Source organism: Netta rufina (assembly GCF_964035555.1).
Source record: "Netta rufina genome assembly, chromosome: 1".
NCBI lineage: Eukaryota > Metazoa > Chordata > Aves > Anseriformes > Anatidae > Netta > Netta rufina.
The window spans coordinates 132278355-132298972 of NC_140123.1; the positions used below are offsets into that span (position 1 = coordinate 132278355).

Sequence of the window (20618 nt, forward strand, 5' to 3'; positions counted from 1 at the left end):
CAGGTCTCAGATCACCTGGATCCAGCTGCCCTGTACACACTTGGCCCCTTGAACATGAGTTCAACAGGTAGGTGCAGAGACACATGCAGCCTATGAAGATGGCTCAGGTAAGGATGAGAGAGAGAGTTAGGAGAATTTTAGCAAATAGAGATAGAGCGCTGACAGTATTAAACCAGTGGATGCTACTTACTGTCTTTTCTAACTATTGTGAACTGTGCAAATTAACTATAGCAAGAAGCCTTGGGCCCCTTACCAAGGTTAGTCTCATGATAAGAGTGTGAGCCTCTCATGTGAGCCTAAGAAACTGGTAGAAACTAGTCCTGTGGATGGGCAAGAGCCAAGGAGCAATTGATTCTGCACAAGGACAAGAGGTCAACTAGCGATGATGAAGAAGAGTCACCAACCTTCATCCCCACAACCCCCGGCAACCACCACCAGGTGACACTGCGCAAGCGCAGATGGGAGGAGCTTGTTATAAATTCGCTCAGTCCCAAAGTAGGATTAAATAAAAAATAGGATTTATTAAAAGAATAGAGGTAAGCAAACAGCACTGGGTGCACCGGGAGTCTCCGCTCCACCAGGACACACACCAGTTACATCAAGTAGCTGATTTTTATGCTCCTAGACTAATACATATTCATTACTACTTCTAAAAAAAATAGGTTATTATAATTAGCTTCCGGGATCCAGTCCCTCCTACTGGAGCATGCGCATCAGTCTCCGGTGGTCCTGGTCCCTCAGCGGGTCTCTAGGGGTCTTTCATGCTGAAGGCTCGTAGTCTTCCTCTCCAAGTTTTTTTCTTGTCCTTCCCCTTTGTACTCCTTGGCAGCATGTCAAGCTTACATAGCATCTCCTGCAAGTTTTGTCTCCTAGCCGTCCTTCAGCTTCTTTTTTTTTCTTCTCCTTCATCTCCTGGCCACCTGGCCAGGTATCAGGGGCTTGCATAGTGCCCCAGTCAGAAGCCGTAACAGTCACTAGTTGTTAGCAGTTGTTCTGAAACCCCCAGACATCAAAGACTTCAAAGAAAAAACACACAAACACAAATAGCTCTCTTATTGACACTTATTGACACGAGTAGTTAAAACATTCCTCACCGGCCATTCACAGGGACAGTCACACCTATAGCAGTGTTAAATCAATCACGAAGAAGACAAAAAAAGGCTGTAACTGTTAGAAATAGGAGTTCAGAATAACAAAAGCAAACAGGTTCATAGATTTGAGGAATATTTTCTGAAGACTCGATAAATTGACTAGAATAAGGGGGAGACTGGGACACACTGGGAGAAACTACATCTGTGGTTCAAGAATTAAATTGCCAGTGCAGGACCCAGAGGCAGACAGGACTGCTCTTTATTGACACGAATTGTTAAAACATTCCTCACAAGCTTATGGAAATAACTCCTTAGAACTAATTTTAATATAAAATGGAGACAAGTTATGAATATGTATATGTGCAAGACTTTGGTGGGACTACCCCCCGTGCTGCCCAGTGCTGAAGAAACGTACCTACTTTACAATCTTACTGATTGTGGAGTCTGTTTTCTGCAAGTCAAGGATGCGAGAGACTTAGGCAACAGCCTGTTCTGCTGCACTTAACAGCTGGAGCTGAGCAAGCAGAGGCTACCTGAGTGAGCTGGAGCAACACAGTAAAAGTGGTTCTGTTAAGAGGAACAGGTATTGCTGAGGTCCTGGTGCCCACACCACACACTGGAGAGATTTCATTTCAGGTTAGCTCTGGTGGAGTCGTGTGGAACAGATGCCCATTACCAGGTGCAGTACATTATGCAATTTCACTTGCAACTTGAGGTTTCCACACAACAGGAGTGAAGTTCTCACACAGCCTGACCACTCCAAGATGCAAACCAAGATGCAGCGAGGGTACTGGGTATCTTCATTTTGAAACCGCACACCTGGCATTAGTCAAAACCAAGGTTACACCCTCAGTGCCTAGCAGAATGGAGGTCTGCTTACACAATTCACCATAGTGGTAAGAGTTAACTATTTTTGTGCTACTTTTTACTTGCATGTGTGCCTGTTCATCGCCCTGCCCACACGGCGGAGCAGATGACCCCCAAAAAGGTGTCACCCAACCAAAATCATGCCAAGTTTCCCACTGAGCGCTTTCTGCCGCACCTGCCCTCCCTTCACCCAGCAGCCGTTGGCCCCTGACCGCTCCCCATCCGCCCCGCCGCCATCTCGTGAGAACCGCCCCGCCGGGCGGGGGGGGGCGTGAGATGGCGGCGGGGCGGGGAAGGGGGGGTAAAATGGCGGCGGGGCTGGCTCTGCTGAGGCGGTGCCAGTGAAGGGCGGAGGGGGAGCTTGGCGGGGCGCTGGAGAGCCCGCCCTCGGGCCGGCGGGGCCGGGCCGGGCCGGGCCGGGCCGTTCCGTTCCGTTCTGTTGTGTTCTGTTACGCCTCACCTTAGCTTACCTCTCGCATGCCGCCAGGGCCGGGGGCGCTGTGGAGCCGGGCACGGGGCCGCCCGTCATGGCAGAGGCAGGAGCGGGGAGCGCCGAGGGGGCCGATGAGGAGCGGCGGGCTGGCGAAGGTGGCGGGGGGCGGCTGCTGTGGGCGCGGGCAGGTGTGGGGCGAGGGGGGGGGGGGGTGCCGCCCGCGGGGTGCGACCTGTCGTGGCTGTCCGTCTGCCCGCCTGTCGGTGGGACCCCGTGAGTGGGGCAGGGAGGGGGCTCTGTCCTGCGTGCGCTGGCCCCGAGTATGCTCCGGGCTGTGCCATCTCACTTCTTCCCGTGTCTTTAGTTCTGTCTTGGGGTTGGATTTGGGTGATCTTTTAAGGTCCCTTCCAGCCCGAGCCGTTCTCTGCTTGGCGTGTAGCTGAGGTGTGCAGGGGTGGATGCAGCGGCGGCGGGCTGTGCGTGTCCATAGGAGCCCCGAGCACAGCGTCCACACTGCACTTCACTTTGTTCAAGCTACAGATGTGGCATCATGCTGATGTGACGTGGGCAGCAAAGGTTTCTCTATGTTTGACTTAGTACGCTGTTTCTGATACGCAATTAGCTATGCACCTCATATGCTAGGATGACTTTTTGGCAGGCAAATGTAATTTAGTATTCTAAGTGTAGTGATTTTTGGCTCCTGCATTCACATGCCTATACCTGTATAGTGAACAAGGATTGATGTTCCTATTCATAATCTTAAGTTTCTGGCACTAAAAAAAGGCAAGTTGTAAACCAGCTGCAGCTGCTTGTGCTCCCCCGCCTTGAAAACGGGTGTGTTGCTTCCTCTTCTGGGGATTTGAGAAACAGAAGTGAAGAAATCTCTCCTAAATCATCGTTGCAGTTCTGTTTAGTTAGCACTGATTCTTCTAGATTTAGTTGTTTTAACACGTATTGGGTTGTATGTGTTTTAAGATAGATGGGGATCCTGGTTGTCTAGAAGAAACAGGCATTTTTCTGTCTCTCTGTTGTTGGGCTGTTCAAATACAAGTATAATTTTGTAGAAAGTAATTAGTGTTTGAAAACAAAGTGTTTCTTATTTCACACGGTTTTTGCAGCATGTAAAGTCGTGTTTAAAACAAGCTGTTATTGTTTCTACGTGATGGATGGGAACAAAATAATAAAAATAAAGCCCGTTGTGGTCATTTCCATTTACAAATGGGAAGGTAATGAAGCACAGGCTTTTATGTTTTACTGTGGAAGAAACCCTCCTCCCTGGCTTTGTTGTTATTCAATGTTTATACTTGTTCTTTTAACGGATTTGGAAGAAATGGAGTCTTTTTCTATCAACTTTTTAAAAGATAAAAGTATCTTCATTTGTGGGGAGTAGATTCATACTGGTCAGCTTCTTAGTTGTTTGTTTTTGTTTTTTTTTTCACTCAAATGTACGCATTAATGTTAGTATACTTGCACATTATTAAAGACAAACTCTAAACTGGACAGTTAACATCAGTTCAGAATCATCTTCACTGTAAAAATAAAACCACTTTGTGTGTGACTGGAAAATGAATCAATATGCATACACTGTTGAAAATTCACTATCGGGCTCCAGGCTTGATGGGGTCAGCCTTTTCTTGCAAGTTTTTGATTCAAGGAAAACCAGGTATACTCAATTCCCTTAGCAGTATATGATCGGAGAGTGTTTTTGGTTTGTTTTGTTCCCCACCTGGTAATGAACTGAGATATATGAGACTATCAGTTTCTATCAGTGACCTGATTTGAGCCTGGAAGTGACAAGGAAAGCAGGGTAATCTTTCAAGGGCTTGTCTGGTATTTTTTCATTAGGTAGTTACAGTCATACTTTTTAATAAACGAATAGGTTTGGGCACATTGGTGTCTGAGATCCATTAAGTGAATATTTTATTTAATTAGTTGTGATTCTTGAGTATTTTTTTCTGAATGGTGAAAATAAATGAGCGTAGACACAGAAAGTAATCAGTGACCTATATTAATATTTGGTTTAAATTTATATACTTTGGGATATTAAAATCTTTATTTTCAGCATTTTGTGATAATAAAAACAAATCCAGTGTTCTTAAGCCAACCTGTAAGAGTTTTTCTGTTTACTGAAGTATGCATCTTTTTCCTGTTTATGCATGCTTATGAAGTGTGACACTAAAAAAAAAAAAACAAAAAAAACCACCTGTTTTAGACAATACCTTCCTGGTATTTTCATAACTTACCCCTGATGAAAACAGTTGCCCCAGCTTTAAAGGAAGGTATACTGTGGGCTGTTGTACTGTAAGTAGTTTGAAGATGGTTTTCACGGCCTGTTTTAAAGCTGTAAACCCCAGAATATTTAATACAACTCTCACCCCTATTTAGAAAATATGGTTGCCTGCTTCATATGTGTTCAGACGTGCAGGACCTGTAAAATGATGCATATCATGGTGCCTGTAACTTTCTTCCTCATACAGCATAAAGTACTATAGATATATAGAATACGTGTACAGTTTTTCTCATTCTGTAGTAAAAACATGGAGTAAGAATTCATTAGAATGGTTTTAGAAAGAACAGTTTTGTAGTAAAGTAAAGCTATTCGAAACTAATTGAATCAATAGCTATCTTGTGTGAGTATGCACCAGTGCATGTACAGCTAGTTACATTTGTAATTGCTTGGGAAACCAGAGACTTCTTAAATCTTCAAACAAAAATTTTGAGCGTGTCTTAAGCATTGTGAAACTTAAGAATCCAGCTGGCATCTTGGGTAGTACCTCAGTTTAGAAAATCTAGGTTGCTTAGGTACCTTTGTGTGTTCATGCCTCTGCTTATCTTTATGACTACACTCATAAGAGTTTCAGGCTGAGACCCTTATATCAAGTATGTACTTGGAGGCTATATGTGTGTGTTGGTGTTTAGGTTCAGAGCAACAGCATTATTCTGAAGTGAATTCTTAGTCATCCTCACTTACTGCTCTGCAGCTTTGATATAAATGAAGTAGACCTCTTTCAGAAGAACCTAAGCTAGAATGGTATTGTAGAAAGATTAATGCCACTCCAGGAGCATACCAAATGTACTCCAACTCCGGATGTAAAGAACTGAACCAAGGGTTGGTTCTCAGACATCTTTAAAACATGCATTTTAAGGATTCTTGTTCCAATGAACCAGATTGAATGGGATTTAACATAAGCTCCCTGGACTACTAAAAAACTAGAAGTGGGGACTTCTGTAACCACCTGCTTAGCTCTGCTGGCCTGTTGCTGCTCTGCTGTAGTACTGTACTTACTAATAGACAGCCTAGTAGCTCATGTGAGTAGATCCCAATTTCAGTAAGTAATCTAGCAAGTAAGGACCACTTATGTGCCACCTTAACTACATGCACTTCTAACACGATTTTGAGTTCTTGAAAGCTGTCAAAGCTTGGAATTCCTTAAGCAGCTGCTGAGCTGTGACATGGAGAATAATAGTTCAGCGTTGTATCTTCTGAGGACAAATGCATACAGAATGCCACCCAAAAGGTTGCTTTGTTTTTGTTTTTTGAAAGGTACTTGCTCATTGATATCTTACTTCAAATATGTTTTACTGCAATATCCCAGTAGATGGATTTAGATGTTGTTTTTTAGTTGCTTAAAAAAAAACACAAAACAACACCTCTAAATGAGGGGGCAGATTAAGAGTTTTTTTTATTATTTATTAATATCTACATTACTTGTATTTTTCTGCTTATGTTTGGAGTGTCTATATTTATCTTGTACATTTTGATGATTCTAAGAAGTGACAAATATGTTCTAATATTAAATGAATATTTCAGGAGAGCTTATGGGGAGTAAATCTATCGCTAGCCAAAAGCTGAACTTTGACAGGGAGGTGAGTGGATCATGAAGTGGCAGTAAGGCATAATTAAGGCCATAATTCTGAAAAATTGTCTGGGATTTGTTGCATGTGACTCTACCAGGTGCTCTCTGTGGTTGTTGTATTGCAGCAGCTGCATGAGAGGTCTGTAGCCATCTTGGGTGGGATTCACCTTGCTTATCTGCAGATGTCAGTGGAGCAGATAGCATCAGAGCTAGCTACTTTCTTCTTTGTATAATTACCAAAGGGAAGGAGGTAGGCACTCACAGGCTGCACTTCATCCAACCAACTATGGGAATCTATTTTAGATTGAGATGAATCACCCTAGAAATGTTAAATTTCATCTAACCAACTGTATGAGCCTATTTTAGGTTGATATGAATCACCCTAGAAATGTCTGCTACTCTCCAAGAGGCCCTAGAATGGTTAGTTCAGATGTGGACATAACTGTTTGCTTGGAGGCATCGCACCTTTTATGGCTGGTGGAGTTTGGCCATAAGCCTTTCCTAATAGCCTGTGTTTGTTTAGGAATTGGAAACCTTAAAACTGCTAGTGGTACAGACGGCTCAGAAATGTGGCATCTGTTTAGAAAATACTATTGTCAGTAATTAGAAACATGTAGAAATGAGTCTTGTTTTTTAATACATTGCATGGGATTCACACAGAACAATTACTGAATGTATTTTTTGCACAACTGTATAAACTTATAACCATTCTTTAAATGTTAGGTTTTGCCTGATTAATTCTAATATGTTTAGTGAGAAGGTACAATTTTCATGTGATATGTTTGTACAGGCTTTTTTTTTTTTTCATAGAGACAATGCTTATAACGCTGTTTTTTGTTTCTAATATTACATTTGACTGTCCTGATGTACATACCTAATATGCTTCTTTAATATTTTTAAGATAAGTATATGTGCTTAATACTGAGAACCAAGCAGATCATAAATAGTGCCTTGAAAACATATGTCTATTTGCTCAGTCAACAGTATGCCAGGGCCTTAGTAAAAGTGTGAAATTATTAATAGCATTAGTTTAAAAAAAAAAAAAAAAGTCAATTTGAATTTTGTTAGTTTTGCAATCCAAGCTACTGTAAATTATAGCCTTTGGAGGAACAAAACAAAATGTATCTAGTTGAACTAAACTGTTTCGTGCACTCTTTTCAAAAGTAACTAATGATTTTAGTCATCCAGGAAAATAGATTTGTAATAAAGATGGTCTTTGTGGGTTCATGAAGCAAGAGTGGGAGCCATTTAGTTTCGCTTCATGTGTTCCTAGAAATGCTTGGTTTTAATGGTATGAAACCGTTCACAGAAAAGGAAAATATAAGGATGTCCCTCAGCTGCACAAACAAAAGGTAGGAATCCAGCTAGGAACCTCCTATTGTAGAAACACACCTTATTTATTGGATCCTTTATCCATCTCTCCCAACGTGGTACAGGCAGAGTGAAGAAGTCTCTTATGGCAGAGTGCAGAAGATAAAGGCATTCTTCAGGGGGAGACCTTGGAATCACCTAGTCTCATAGTGAGAGCTATTACAGAAAGCCCGAAGGGATTATTTTAAAGCGCTTTTACTAATTTCTTAAAGCTGACCTAGCTTTATGAACTGTTTCTGTCTGCTTCTTGTTCAGTGAGTAGCAGGTATTAAAAATACTTGTTCTTGTCTGTGAAATTTTAAGTATTTAGCTTTCTACTGCATTTGGTAGTTCTGAAGTTTTAATTGATTTCCCTATTTGTTTTCTGGTTTTTTTTTTTTTTTTTGATAATTTTAAATACGTAAGAGTATGTGCAGCATGCTGTACATGGCAAGAATTAATACAAATTCTTAATATTATCTATCTCCTGAAGATATAGCTAGATGGTATTTAATATGGCATTTCATTTAAGATGTCACTGTGATAGTAAGGATTCAGCCTATCACCTGAATATTTCGATGTAGAAGTTCTAATAAATTGTTACTCATAAACTAAACATTCTGTTTTATCTTTTTTAAGAAAAAAAGTTAGGAGATGGGTTCAGTGTTCAGAACTTAGTGCCAGAGTGTCAGGAAAAATTGTAGTTATTTTGATAATATGAAGGATAAATTGGAAAAGCTGTAAATAACACACAGATTCCTTTTTGTTTCTTTAAAAGGAAGTGGTTTAGGAAGCAGGCTGGCCATCTGTGTGCAAAGGAGCATTTAGGTCAGTGGGTCTGTTCTGTCCTGCCTTGTTAAAGGATGAAAGGATTTGTTGTGCTGAAAGCATTCTTGTCTTTGGTACATTTAGGTTTCTGTTTAGTAAATACTCGTATGAATATGCATGAAGAGTGATTGTTACTTCAAAAACCTCATTTAATGATTGCAGACTGCTGTTAAAGAAGTAAAACTACGCCCTATGAATAAGAAGTTCCTTTGGAATTGTTTTTGTTTGGTTTTATAATTGCAGGAATTTGTAGCAGAAATAACAAGTGAAACTATAAAGTGATGATTAATCAAAAAATATGTATTTATAACTTATTTTAAAATAATTTTAGTATCCCTAGTTTGAATGTATTGTGTGCTTGAAGTAACTACCTCTTCTTTCTGTTGTAGATGCCCAAAGACTGTTACTTTTTTCAGAAGTGTTGATTGATTTTCTGTGTTCCCACCACTTACTTTTCTTTGGAAGTTCCTATGTGGCTTAATGAGTTAAAGAGATTTCTAAAATAAAACGGACTGACTCTATATAGTCTGACTTGGTAGAGAGAGGATTAGTGGAAGACCAGGCAATGTTCTTCAAGTATTAGTCTATTTTCATTTAACTCTCTAGAGTAATATTCCAACAGAAAATGAGGACCTAGGAGGTAATTTTTCTGGTGAAAGATGTATTTATACCCAAGAGGGGAAAAAAGCATAAGCTGTGCTTCATTCATTTTACAGACAGCGCAGATGCTTTAAAAAAAAAAAAAACCTCTTAATAAAGTATCCAGATTTTCTTCATGCTGGATTTTGAAAGTACCTATTTGTTTTTTGCCTCCTGCAAAAGTAGGAGATACTTGCTTTGTAGAATTAATCCTTTCTTGTTTCTAGTTGTATGATGCTGGATAGTTTCCTCACTAACATGGGAAGCCTAAAGGATTGCCTGCATTGCTGAAACGAAGTTAGCTCTATTTCTTTAAGCATCAGCTGGGTAATTCTTTGTAATAACTTTGCACTGAGATAGGGAATAAAAAGTGCATTAGTGCTTAGGTTCCTTGAGAGTACGTTCCTTTACCAGTAGGTTGCTAGGATTATTTTGGCTTGTGACTTTTTTTTTTTTCTGTCTGAGGAAGAAAGCTGTTTTCCTTGATAGGAGAATTTTCAAGGGATCTCTGAGATATGTGACATGCTTTCAAGACTCTCTTGGCCTATGCGATTGATGTTATGAATAACTAGATTTTATGTCAGAAACATAGCAAATCTTTTTTTGGGATGCTCAGCTTGTTTAAAAAACATAGCTTATTTTATTTTGTTTAAATTGAATGTAGAGTTAATATTTGGATCTGCTAGCTAATGCTGCATCTTGTGGAGCAAGATGCTTGAGGTGCTGGGAGATTTAACTGTAGTCTGTGGAAACTGAGGAAAAAGGTATATTTTACATTGCATTAGTCTATTGAGTAAGTTGTGGAGGTCTTTATAGGACTGTGGAAAAATGATGTGCAGTTTTCTGTACATAGGTTGTAGCAGTGTAACTTGGTTTTTGTCTCAGGTGTAAATCACCTACAAATGTGGGTTTTGTTTTTTTTTCTTTTCTACAAATGAAAGTCAGAATGAATGCATGATGATGTAGCTTGCAATGAATGCTGAGCTTTTTTTCTTCATTTATAGATAATTTCTCAATAGATGGAAGCCCGTGCATTACTTCTGGAGTCTCAAGCCTCATGAATCCAATAACTAAGACTGTTACTGCTTCTTTCAATGCTTCTGTGGCTGAGATTCCAAGGAAGCGCAAAGGAAGTGATTCTGATAACCAGTAAGTAAATTGATTGTTTGTCTCCACATAAATAAAGGAAAGAGGATTAGAAAGTTACTGTGTCATAGAAATAACAAATGAGCATCTCAAATTTATTACAACTATTTATTTCAGTTCTTCTAAATGTGTTGACAGTTCTGATCACTTAAAACTCAAAAAATAGAATCCTTGAATCCAGGTGATATACGTGTATGTGGGTTTCTGTAATGTGTCTTTCTGTCCTGAAGTGTCTGGTAATATGTCTTTAATAATGAAACTTCAATCCTGACACTTTTTTCTTTTTCTGCTTGCAGCAAATTATTAAATAGCTTGAAGTCTCAGAAGTGCACCTTTTGAATATCATTTTTAATCTCTTTGATATAGAATTGCAGAATCAGAACTGCTTCTTCAGTGAACAGGGCAGCCATTTATATAAATATCCAGAGAGAACTGTGACCTAAAAATGAGTACCTTCCTGAAGTAGTACTCAGTCTCTTTAAGTGCACCGATACTATTAGCTGTTTTCTCCAGTTTTATAACAGCCAAACAGTTACCAGTTAACCAAACAATTGTTTACACAAAACAAAAACTGCAATTTCAAGTCCTTTGTTCAAAGTTACATTTATCAGCTAGAAGTAAGTCAGCATGCAGATCTACTGCATTATAAGCATCTCTCTGTTACAAGTGTGGAAAATCCACTTTAAAAGGGTGGGGATTGTAGGAAATTTACATGTATTTGTGATTATTAAAGCAATTCTCTTTAAACCGTGCTTTTTCCATATATAGGCCAGTGATCTACAGAATGTAGCCATACTGTGGATGTTGATGTAATTATCAACTCGCAGCTTCGTGTCTATCGAGAAGATCTCTGAAAACTCCAGAAAGACAATAGCTTCTGAAAGAAGTCTCCATTGTTTGTTTGTTTGTTTGTTTTTCTGTACTATTAGTTGATTTTACATGTTTAATGAAAATGCTGGTTATTCAATAGTGTTTCCCTGAAGTTTGGATCTGTTTCTGATTTCATAAAACTTCTGTCAGAAAAATCATGTGTAAGTTGAAAAAGTATCATTTTATAAGTACTAACAATCCGTTTGTAAAAACTAATATTCTTGCTGAGAATGAGTGAATAATCAAGTGGGATTTCCACACTTTTTTTTTCTGCAGCATTAAGTATATCAAGTCATCTTGCGTTTCAAAGTACATTCAGCTCACTTCATTACCTGTTTTGTAGGGATACGGTTGAAGTTGATGGTGATCCTCAGAAAAGGTACTCTTTGTAAATGAATCCATTTCTGTTTTCAGTGTTCTGTCACACTTTCCCATTTGTCTAGCTAAGCTGCGTTGTTTGCCTTAAGGAATGCTTGTCTAAGGATATGTATTTGTGTTGCGAAAGGTGTAGCTAATTAGTGGGGTGGATAGATCCATTCAGTGGTAAAGTTTTCTACTGTTTCTTTCAAAAATGACACTAACGAGCTCATATATTTACCAGACTTATTCATGTTGAAATTAAGATACAAATAGGAAAGAAAAGAGTAACTGTTAAATAAGGCCAAGGAGGTGAAGGGAATATCTCATGCTCCTCTAGGATTGGCACATCTAAAAATGTTTTTCAATTTTTTTCATCCTTCACAGTGTGCTTTTTAAAATATAACTACCACATACATGTTAAAATAATGTTATTATGAGATGACAAGCCAACATTAGTATTGGCTGTGCGGTATAAATAAAGCCTATGTGTGTATTATGGAGTAGTTATTAGTTACATTATTACTTTGTGATTTCTTTCTCTGCACCTCAATACCTTACTTAGAATGTATATGTTTATATGTAGCTGTCCAGTATTCTATTTTATCCTTATAGTCAATATTTGGTGCATGATTTATTTGGTAGTATTAAAACCTTCTGAGCATAAATTATTTTTTTTGTGGATTTTTCCATTGTGCTCGTGATGGAAATATTTGAATAAAGATAATTCTCTTTTATATTTAAGACCCTCACTTCATTTTTAGAAGAAATAAGGAATTATGATTAATAAATCAAATAATAGATGAAAAGGTGGTGGCAATTAATTTGAATAATAACAATCCTGTTCTTGCTGGTACAAATTAAGGACACCTACATTAGAGCCATGAGGTAGACTTTCACTCTGTGTTCAAGATAGTCTTAACCTAGCTATTTATATTAATAACAGCACATCTGTTAGGACAGAGGCTATATAAATCCATCGAAGGCTGTGACTGGTTGCTTGAACAGCAAACTTGTTCAAGTTTCTTCCCTAAGTGAAGCTTCTGAGGGAAGAGATACAGTCAAGACTCTGCATGCTGCATTGCAGGTGATCTGGCTGTACTTTCTCTTCACCTCTTATGGTCAGGTAAGGTAACTTCTACAGTATCAAGGAATCATCTAGGTTGCAAAAGACCTTCAAGATTACCAAGGCCAACCATCAACCTGACCTGTTGAGTACCATCCCTGACCTGTGTCCCTTATTGCCACATCTATGTCTCTTCAGGGATGGTGACTCCACCACTTCCTGGGCAGCCCATTCCAATGCTTCACCACCCTTTCTCTGAAGAAATTTCTCCTAATATACAATCTAAATCTCCCCTGCTGCAACTTGAAACTATTCCCTTGTGTCCTATTGCTTGTCATCTGAGAGGAGAGACTGCCAGCCTCCTTTCAGATAGTTGTAGAAAACAGTGAGGTCTCCCCTCAATCTCCTTTTCTTCAGACTAAACAACTTGTTCCCTCAGCTGTTTGTTATGAGTTCTGTGTTCTAGTCCCTTCTCTGCACAACGCTCAAGCAACTCAATATCCTTCTTGCAATGAAAGGCCCAAAACTGAACACAGTATTTGAGGTTTGGTCTCACCAGTTCTAAGCACAGAGGGATGATCACTTTTGTAGGCCTGCTAACCACACTATTTCAGATGCAAAGCCGATACCGTTGGCCCTCTTGGCCACTGGAGTACACTGCTGGCTTGTGTTCAGATGGCTGTCAAGCTAGCACCCCCAAGGGCCCTTTCTGCTGGGTGGCTTTCTAGCCACTCTTCCCCAAGACTATGTTGCTGCATGAGATTTTTATAGCCCAAACGCAGAACCTGGCACTTCTTAGTCTTGTTGAATGTTGTGTGATTGGACTCAGCCCATTGATCTAGTCTATCCAGATTCCTATGCAAAACTTTTTTACCCTCAAACAGATAGACAGAACTGTCAAACTTGATATTGTCTGCAAGCTTACAGAAGTTGTTCTTAATCCCCTTGTCCAGATCATTTTTATCAATGTTAAACAAGGCTTGCCCCAATACTGTGCCATGGGGAATGCTACTGGTGACTGGCTGCTATCTGGGTCAGACTAGTCCTAGTCACCAGTCACTAGGACTCTCTGAGCCTGGCTGTACAGGCAGTTCTTCACACAGCAGTGTAAGCCTGTCCAAGCCTTGAGCAGTCAGGTTTTTCCAGGAGGAATGTGTGGGAATGTGTAAAGTTCTTTACTGAAATCCAGGTAAACAGCGTGTATAGCCTCTCTGTCATCCTTACTGCAGAAGGAGATCAGGTCAGTAAGGCAGGATCTGTACTCCATGAACACATGATGGTTGCATCTGCTTGCTTGATTTTTTCTGTGTGCTGTGAGATGACATTCAAGATGATCTGCTCCATGACCTTCCCTGGTACTGGGGTCAGACTGATAGGCCTGTGATTCCTGGGATTCCCCATAGACTTGTGAATGATCAAATGATGTAGCAGGTCACCTGCAGTTTCCTAGTGAATTATAGGTGCTTCATCTCGATCCCTGTCACTGTTTTCTAGCTTGGGGCTGGGAACAATTGGCCTTGCTAATAAAGGCTGAGACAAAAAAGGGATTAGGTACTGGAGTTTGTAGTATATGCACGTTTCTGGTAAAAGTTTATTTCAAAATGAAAGAAGAAATATTAGGTATTGATAACTCCTCCAGATCTGAAACAGTTTCACTAAAGATAAATTATAGGGTCATGTGAGCCCAACCTAATCCTGAATTTGTGTTTATCAGACTGCCTGGGTTCTAGTAAAATCTAGGTTGAGCAGCTGGATCTCTGGATTGGTTTTGTATTAATTTGACTCTGGCTGCTGTATCCTTCCTTATTGGGGTCAGTGCTGGGTTGTAGGTGGAAGCAGCTTTTGAAGTCTTTTCTAAAGCTCTAATCTCCAACTTTCCTTCCACCTCTTACTTCTGTTTTCTTATAGGAAACAGCCACTGCCTGATTGGCTTGTCTCCTTACAGTCCAGCCACAACATACACATCTTCTAAAATGATCTTGAAGCTAGCAGGTCTCTCCTCTGGAATGAAGCTTAGAGTACTACGTGAGGTGTCTCCACTGCTGAATTAAAAAAAAAAAAAAAAAAAAAAAGGAGCTGAAGTACTGTTGTATAGATTTAAAAAATGCTTGTATCAGTTTCTTTTAAAGAAAATAGTTGCCAATATTAGTGTGAAACTGCCTCTCTGCAAGTACCAAATTGCTCATACTGAATTGGCAAGACATCTATTAGGCCACTTTCTGAATTTCTTAGATTGTGGTGGGAAATACTGTGATCTTGGAGAAGTGAAAAGATCATTGCTTTTGTTTGAATTATTGTTTAAGTTTTCCTGCTGCTAAGTATTTATCATGATATTGGTGCTATGACTGTCTTTCATTTATGGTTTTCTTATATAGACTCTTTCCAGTCATTGCTGTGGGGTATGGGAAAATTTTAATTTTTACTTCTTTTTTGGTCCTTGAGCAATTATGTTATATTTTAGGCCCAGCCTAGGCTAGGGTTTTTTTTTTTTTTTAATCTTTTGGCAATCAGATTTTGGAAATAAGAACATTAATAGAGGACCCTTGAAAAATTTAAAAAACAAAAATACACTAAATCAAGACTGGACTTAAGCTGTTTGAATGTACCATTATTTTTGTTTTCTTTAGGTTAGAAATAGCTCTATAATAATGAAATATCCCTGTAATATGTTCACATAACTGTGAATATTGGAAATTATGCTTTTTTTTATTTGTGTTACGCATCACTTTCTAGATAATGTTTGTGTTAGGAATTTTTGTGGTTTTGGTTTTGTTGGAGTGACAGTAAATTTATAGCATTTTCTGTATTTTCTTGAATTCATGGAAGAAGTGCCTAGTACTAAATATACAATGTAAGACTTTATATCTTGTTTTCTCTAGGAGTGAAGATGAAGAACATCTTAAGATAAAAGATTTCAGGTACTAACTTTATAGCATTAAATGCTATACTCTCAAGTTGTGTATAAAGGAAGCTAGCTGATCCTCAGTCTGCATGAATTGAGGAATTGTTTCTTCTGGATTTGTTTACACATGGAGGTATTTAAGAATCATCCCACACAAAAATGGATTCAGTGAAAGCATGACAAATAATTCTTGTTCTGGAACAAGTGCTCATATATGGAATTACTTAATGATTGCCACTGCACTGTGAATTCATATCTTACCTTAATGCAAATTAAAATTCACAAAAAGTACTTGTCTAAAGCATTATTTATGCAATATGCTAACTAGTAATTATTGTAGAAACAAGAAGGTTGGAAAAGACTTCCAAGATCATCTGGTCTACATTAAATTAAATAGAAGAAATTAAACAGTGTTCCCAACCAAATTTATAGTTTTTTAAACTCCAAAATTTGTTTTTCTTTAATGAGTACCCCAGATCACTATGTAAGACTGTATTTTGTACATTGCTTTGATACTCGTGTTGTACTGTTCATTTTTTTCCTTAGATGTTGGATTTTTATTTTATATAAAAAAAAGTATATGTTGGAAGACATTCTTGAAGGTTTGATCAACAGTTAATCTCTGTCCAGTGTTCCTTTTCACGAGCTTATTAGGAAACTTGCTCTTCTCTCTTCCTGCTTTTAACTGGGGAATGTAACAGCAGGCTTTCTGAATCATCAAGTTTCACTAAGATTTCTGTATCAATAAATTATTCTTAAATGTTAGAGGTGTGGAAGATTGTTCTGTTTTCCCATATGTTTGTAACCATTTTCCCGAGGTTCAAAGTACAAAGAGCATACATAATATATTACTTGACTGGCCCTACCCTGATACAAAGGAAAAGTGGAGTGAGCCAAGAATAACTGGTGAAAGTAAACTAAAAAAGGCTTTGGGGGGGGTGGGGGTGGGGGGGGAATTTGTATGAGTGATCCAAAGTTACCCATATGGAGGGGGAATTTCTTTTTTGTGCTTCCAAAGGAAAATAATTAAAAACAAAGAAGACTAAATCTTTAAAATTGTACTTCACTCTTTCTAACAGGCCAGAGTTATTGAACTTTATTATCATTAATGCTTTGTTACAATACACTGAAAAGGAAGAATTTGGGGATCAGTTAAACAAAACACGTTGCTTGATTTGGTTAACTGCCATTGTGTCTGGTCTCAATCAGAAAGGGAAATAATCCTTATTTTAAATGAGTGGCTAGCTTGTCTTCTGAGTGAGAAGGGAATAGAATTAATTCAACTTTTCTTGACCAGCTAAACAGTAGAGGGACGATGATCAGCTAGAAAGTCAACATACTAGACTAGAAAGAATTTGAGAAAAGGTGACCTGAGATAAAAATGTATTTGTGATGCCTTCACAGAGGCTGAAACCCTTCCTTAATTCACCTTACTAAGTGAATGAAGGGCGAAAGCTTTCTGAAATACCACTAGTGAGAAATAGATGAAGCATAGCTTTTTCTTCCAGTTTCCATAGCATCTCTTATAACCACATGTAACTGTCATTTGTGCTGTGAATAAATGCTTGTATTTGTCTTTTTTCAATATGAGTTATTTTCAAGCTAATTAAATAACAAGAAGACATTGTTCATTCTGGATTATTGTGAGTTTGCATAGACAGAGCTCAGAGATACTTCAGCAAGTGCTTAGAGCATTATTTGTTTAAAAAGAAATAGTAGTAGAATGAATTCACCATCACATTACACAGGCTAGAGAACAGCAATGTCTTCAAATGTCTACTAATGACATCAAATGTCTGGTATGCAGTAAGATGTCAAGGTATTCACTTGAGCCTCAAGGGTCACAAGAAGAATTTCAGTTTTGTAAGTCTTCATCAACTCTTGTTTCTGCCATATATGATCAAGTTGTTGCAATATTTCACTTCATTATTGTAACCGTTGCTACTTTGTTCACATGAATCCAATTGTCAAATACATGTGTATAAAAAAACACTTCAGTGCAGTGATACTTTTCATGATATATTCCATTCCCAAAATTATATTGATGAATATTATGAGGAAAATTGAGTGTTCTACACCTTAAAATATTTTTTTTTTTATTAGAGAGGCTCACAGTCAAACAGAGAAACGAAGAAGAGACAAAATGAATAATTTGATAGAGGAATTGTCTGCTATGATACCCCAGTGCAACCCCATGGCACGAAAACTAGATAAACTTACAGTTTTACGGATGGCTGTGCAACACTTAAAATCTTTAAAAGGTAGGTTTTAGGAAACTAATCCTGACAGTCCTTGTTCTATCAGGAGTTATACTACATATTTTCTTTGATATTAAATACATCTAAGGTCTCCTGTTTTGTTTCCTTGCTGAATTCATTTGAGTCTGTTCTTCGTTTAATTTTACATTTGTAGTTTCCAGAATTTCATTTATTTATATTTTTTTCTGCTATAATAAGCAATACTTCAGTGTCTGATACCTTGTTAACTAAGGCTGTACCTTTTCAAAATTACAGAAAAATCAAGCAATTTTATCTTCTGTTATTTTCTAACCCTCAAAAGTTCTGCTGTCTCTCAACTTCCCATCATACTTTCTTTAACAGTAATACCTGTGGTGCTGTACTAACATCAGTAGCTGTACTGCTAGTGAGAAGAAAATAGTCTTCAAACTATTTTCAAACTAAAAATGTTTCAAACAGTACTTCAAACTAAAAATGTTTCTGATTGCAGAGTTTGTGATTGCATCAGCCCTTTGTATTGGAATTTCCTATTTAATTATTGAATTTGTAATGTATAATGTCATTGAAAAAGACCATTTTAAAAAAATAACTAAATTCTGGGAAGACTTAAAGTTGAAAACCAAGTCACTTATGAAATATTGAATACTTCCAGTGAGTTGTTTGTCTAGCATGACATCAAAAAAAAAGTCTTCTCAACAATGGGAAACTATGCTAATCCTTACCTAAAGAAACTGATCTAAGTAGTTACACTGATAGAGAACACAGAGAACTTACTTCAGTGATCAGTTTCATCTTTTACAGTGTAGTTTATAAAACAATGACTATTTGCATAAAACTAAAGAAGAAATTAAATTTGAATGTGATCGTCTTCTCTTTGTTTCTTTCGCTTGCAAGGACAGTAGTCAAAGTAGACAAAGAAACATAGCAAGACATATTTTAATAGAATGGTTGATGGCTGATTACATTTAAGTCTGAAACACCACAAAATTTTATAGAGTGCTACGGAAAAGTGTTATTAAAAGCTTATGTCCCCAGCCACATAACAAAGTAAATATAGATTTCACTGAGTGGTTTTGTGTGTGAGCCAGAGTCAAACCAGGATATATTCTTTAATCTCTTTTTGCCATTCTTGCTTTGTTCAAGTGTTTTCTTTCTCCCCTAAGAAAAATTAACATCCAAATACAAGTTGCTTATTGCTTCGTCTATCAGCAGCATGCAAAATTTTTTTATTTTTATTTTTTGGCAACACTTTCAGAATAGTAATTTGTTCAGCTGTAAGCAAAGATCAAAGACTCTGTGCCTTGCCAAAAATTTGATTATGGATAAACGCATCTCATAAGAACCTCTTTAGTTGTAAGTCAAAGCAATGTATGAAATTAATTATGTGACTATCTTGACAGTTATGGACTCAGAATAATTTAGGTTGGAAGGAATTTCTGGAGGTACTCCAGTCTAAGTAGGCTGAGAATTGTGCATAAGGAAATAATGTCACATATTAGCAGGGTAGTAATTGCACTTAGAGTTTAAGCAAGCATCTACATCTTGACAGTGGAATGAGAAATCTTAAGCTCAAACAGTGTTATTTTAACAATTGTTTAGGAAAACTGGACTTTATCCGCCATTGTTGTTATATGTATCTTCAAAACAAATGCTTTAAGACAATGAGAGATACTATATGGAATTACAGCAAATGCTGAAATTCATTAGCAAGTTCAACTGCTCTCAAAACAATACCTAGAAAAAAATATGAAAATACTTGTAATGGCTAAGGAGGATTTTAGTGTGTTTGCCATGGATGATAGAATAGTAATATGTTGTGCGTCAAACATACAATACCTATTCAGTGTAACTACACAGAGTGATTTTTTGGATGGCTGGATATAGTGTACTAACGAACCTTTATTCAGGCCAAAAGGATAACATAGGAATTACTCAGATTCAGCAGATATTAAGGGTTTTGAAATAAGTCTACAAAATATTTCTAGGTAATGCAGAGCTTATACTACCTTTTCTGTAGCAGTATACTGAAGATATCTGATCAGAAGCTTCCTTATTTTCTGCTAAATAAAAGGCAAGGAAGTAACTGGTGATATGCCCATATTCAGTATCAGTGTACGTTTTCTTACACTGGTTTGTTTGGTTCTTTTTTTAAAAAAAATCTTTTATAAATTTTTGTTCAGCTGTTGTGATTGAAAAGGGAATTTACAGATTAAGAATTAAATAAAACTGTGTTGAAAGTAAATTTAAAATATATATTTTGATACTGTATGCATGTTTACAAATAAGCTATTTTCCAGGTTCCACTAGCTCTTATACCGAAGTTCGATATAAACCTTCATTTTTAAAGGATGACGAGCTCAGACAATTAATCCTTAGGGTAAGTAGAAGGCAACTCTCAGTTAAATGTTGTCCTTATTAAAGCTTGCCATTAACTTTATATTTTGAGAGAGCTGCCCCCCGATCTTTTTCTTCAAGCAAGTGCTTTGATGTAGTTGATGAGTTTTGGTTTGTAACCTCTGTACACTAAACAGGACTTTCCACTAAGATATACTCAGCACATTTCATACATAAGCTGTTTTTAATGCTGATACTGAAACTTGCATGCAAATATATGGAATGCTTTTAATTATTCATAAATATACTTGCAGTTACTTGCTGTGCTTCAAGATGCAGAAATAATACCTGAAAGAAAATCTTCCTGTTTTTGCATGTAGTCATACACCCACACCCTCTTACCCTTTCTAATTTGCAGCTATTTTCTCTTTTCCTTTGCTGCAATAACACAGTTTGGCAAGATCTGTAAGATGACTCCAAGTTAAGCTGTTTTGCAGCTGGCGTTCTCTTTCCCAAAGCTGTGTTTAGGAAACTCTAGCTGTCTGTAGTCGAAGGTCTGATTTGGTCCCTGCAATCTTTTTAATTGCTTTTTGGTGTGATTTTTATTTAATAGAAACATTCACGTTTAAAAGTGTACCTCC

The 20618-nt window shown here is 37.8% G+C and overlaps 1 protein-coding gene across 7 annotated transcripts in view; it reads left to right on the top strand.

Moving 5' to 3' along the window:
- The first annotated feature begins 2352 nt into the window (after positions 1-2352).
- BMAL2 (basic helix-loop-helix ARNT like 2) overlaps positions 2353-20618 on the top strand; it is a 40068-nt gene continuing 21802 nt past the window's right edge. For 4 of the 7 annotated variants that reach the window (XM_084293688.1, XM_084293689.1, XM_084293690.1 and 1 more), the window contains exons 1-6: positions 2353-2546; positions 10070-10214; positions 11425-11460; positions 15384-15422; positions 17510-17667; positions 19941-20020. In XM_084293688.1, the coding sequence (XP_084149814.1) occupies positions 2486-2546; positions 10070-10214; positions 11425-11460; positions 15384-15422; positions 17510-17667; positions 19941-20020 (519 nt within the window). In that variant the 5' untranslated portion in view covers positions 2353-2485. Of the gene's footprint in view, positions 2547-10069; positions 10215-10997; positions 11461-14412; positions 15423-17509; positions 17668-19940; positions 20021-20618 lie in introns of those variants that run through there. The other 3 variants (XM_084293694.1, XM_084293691.1, XM_084293693.1) reach the window with 3 other exon arrangements.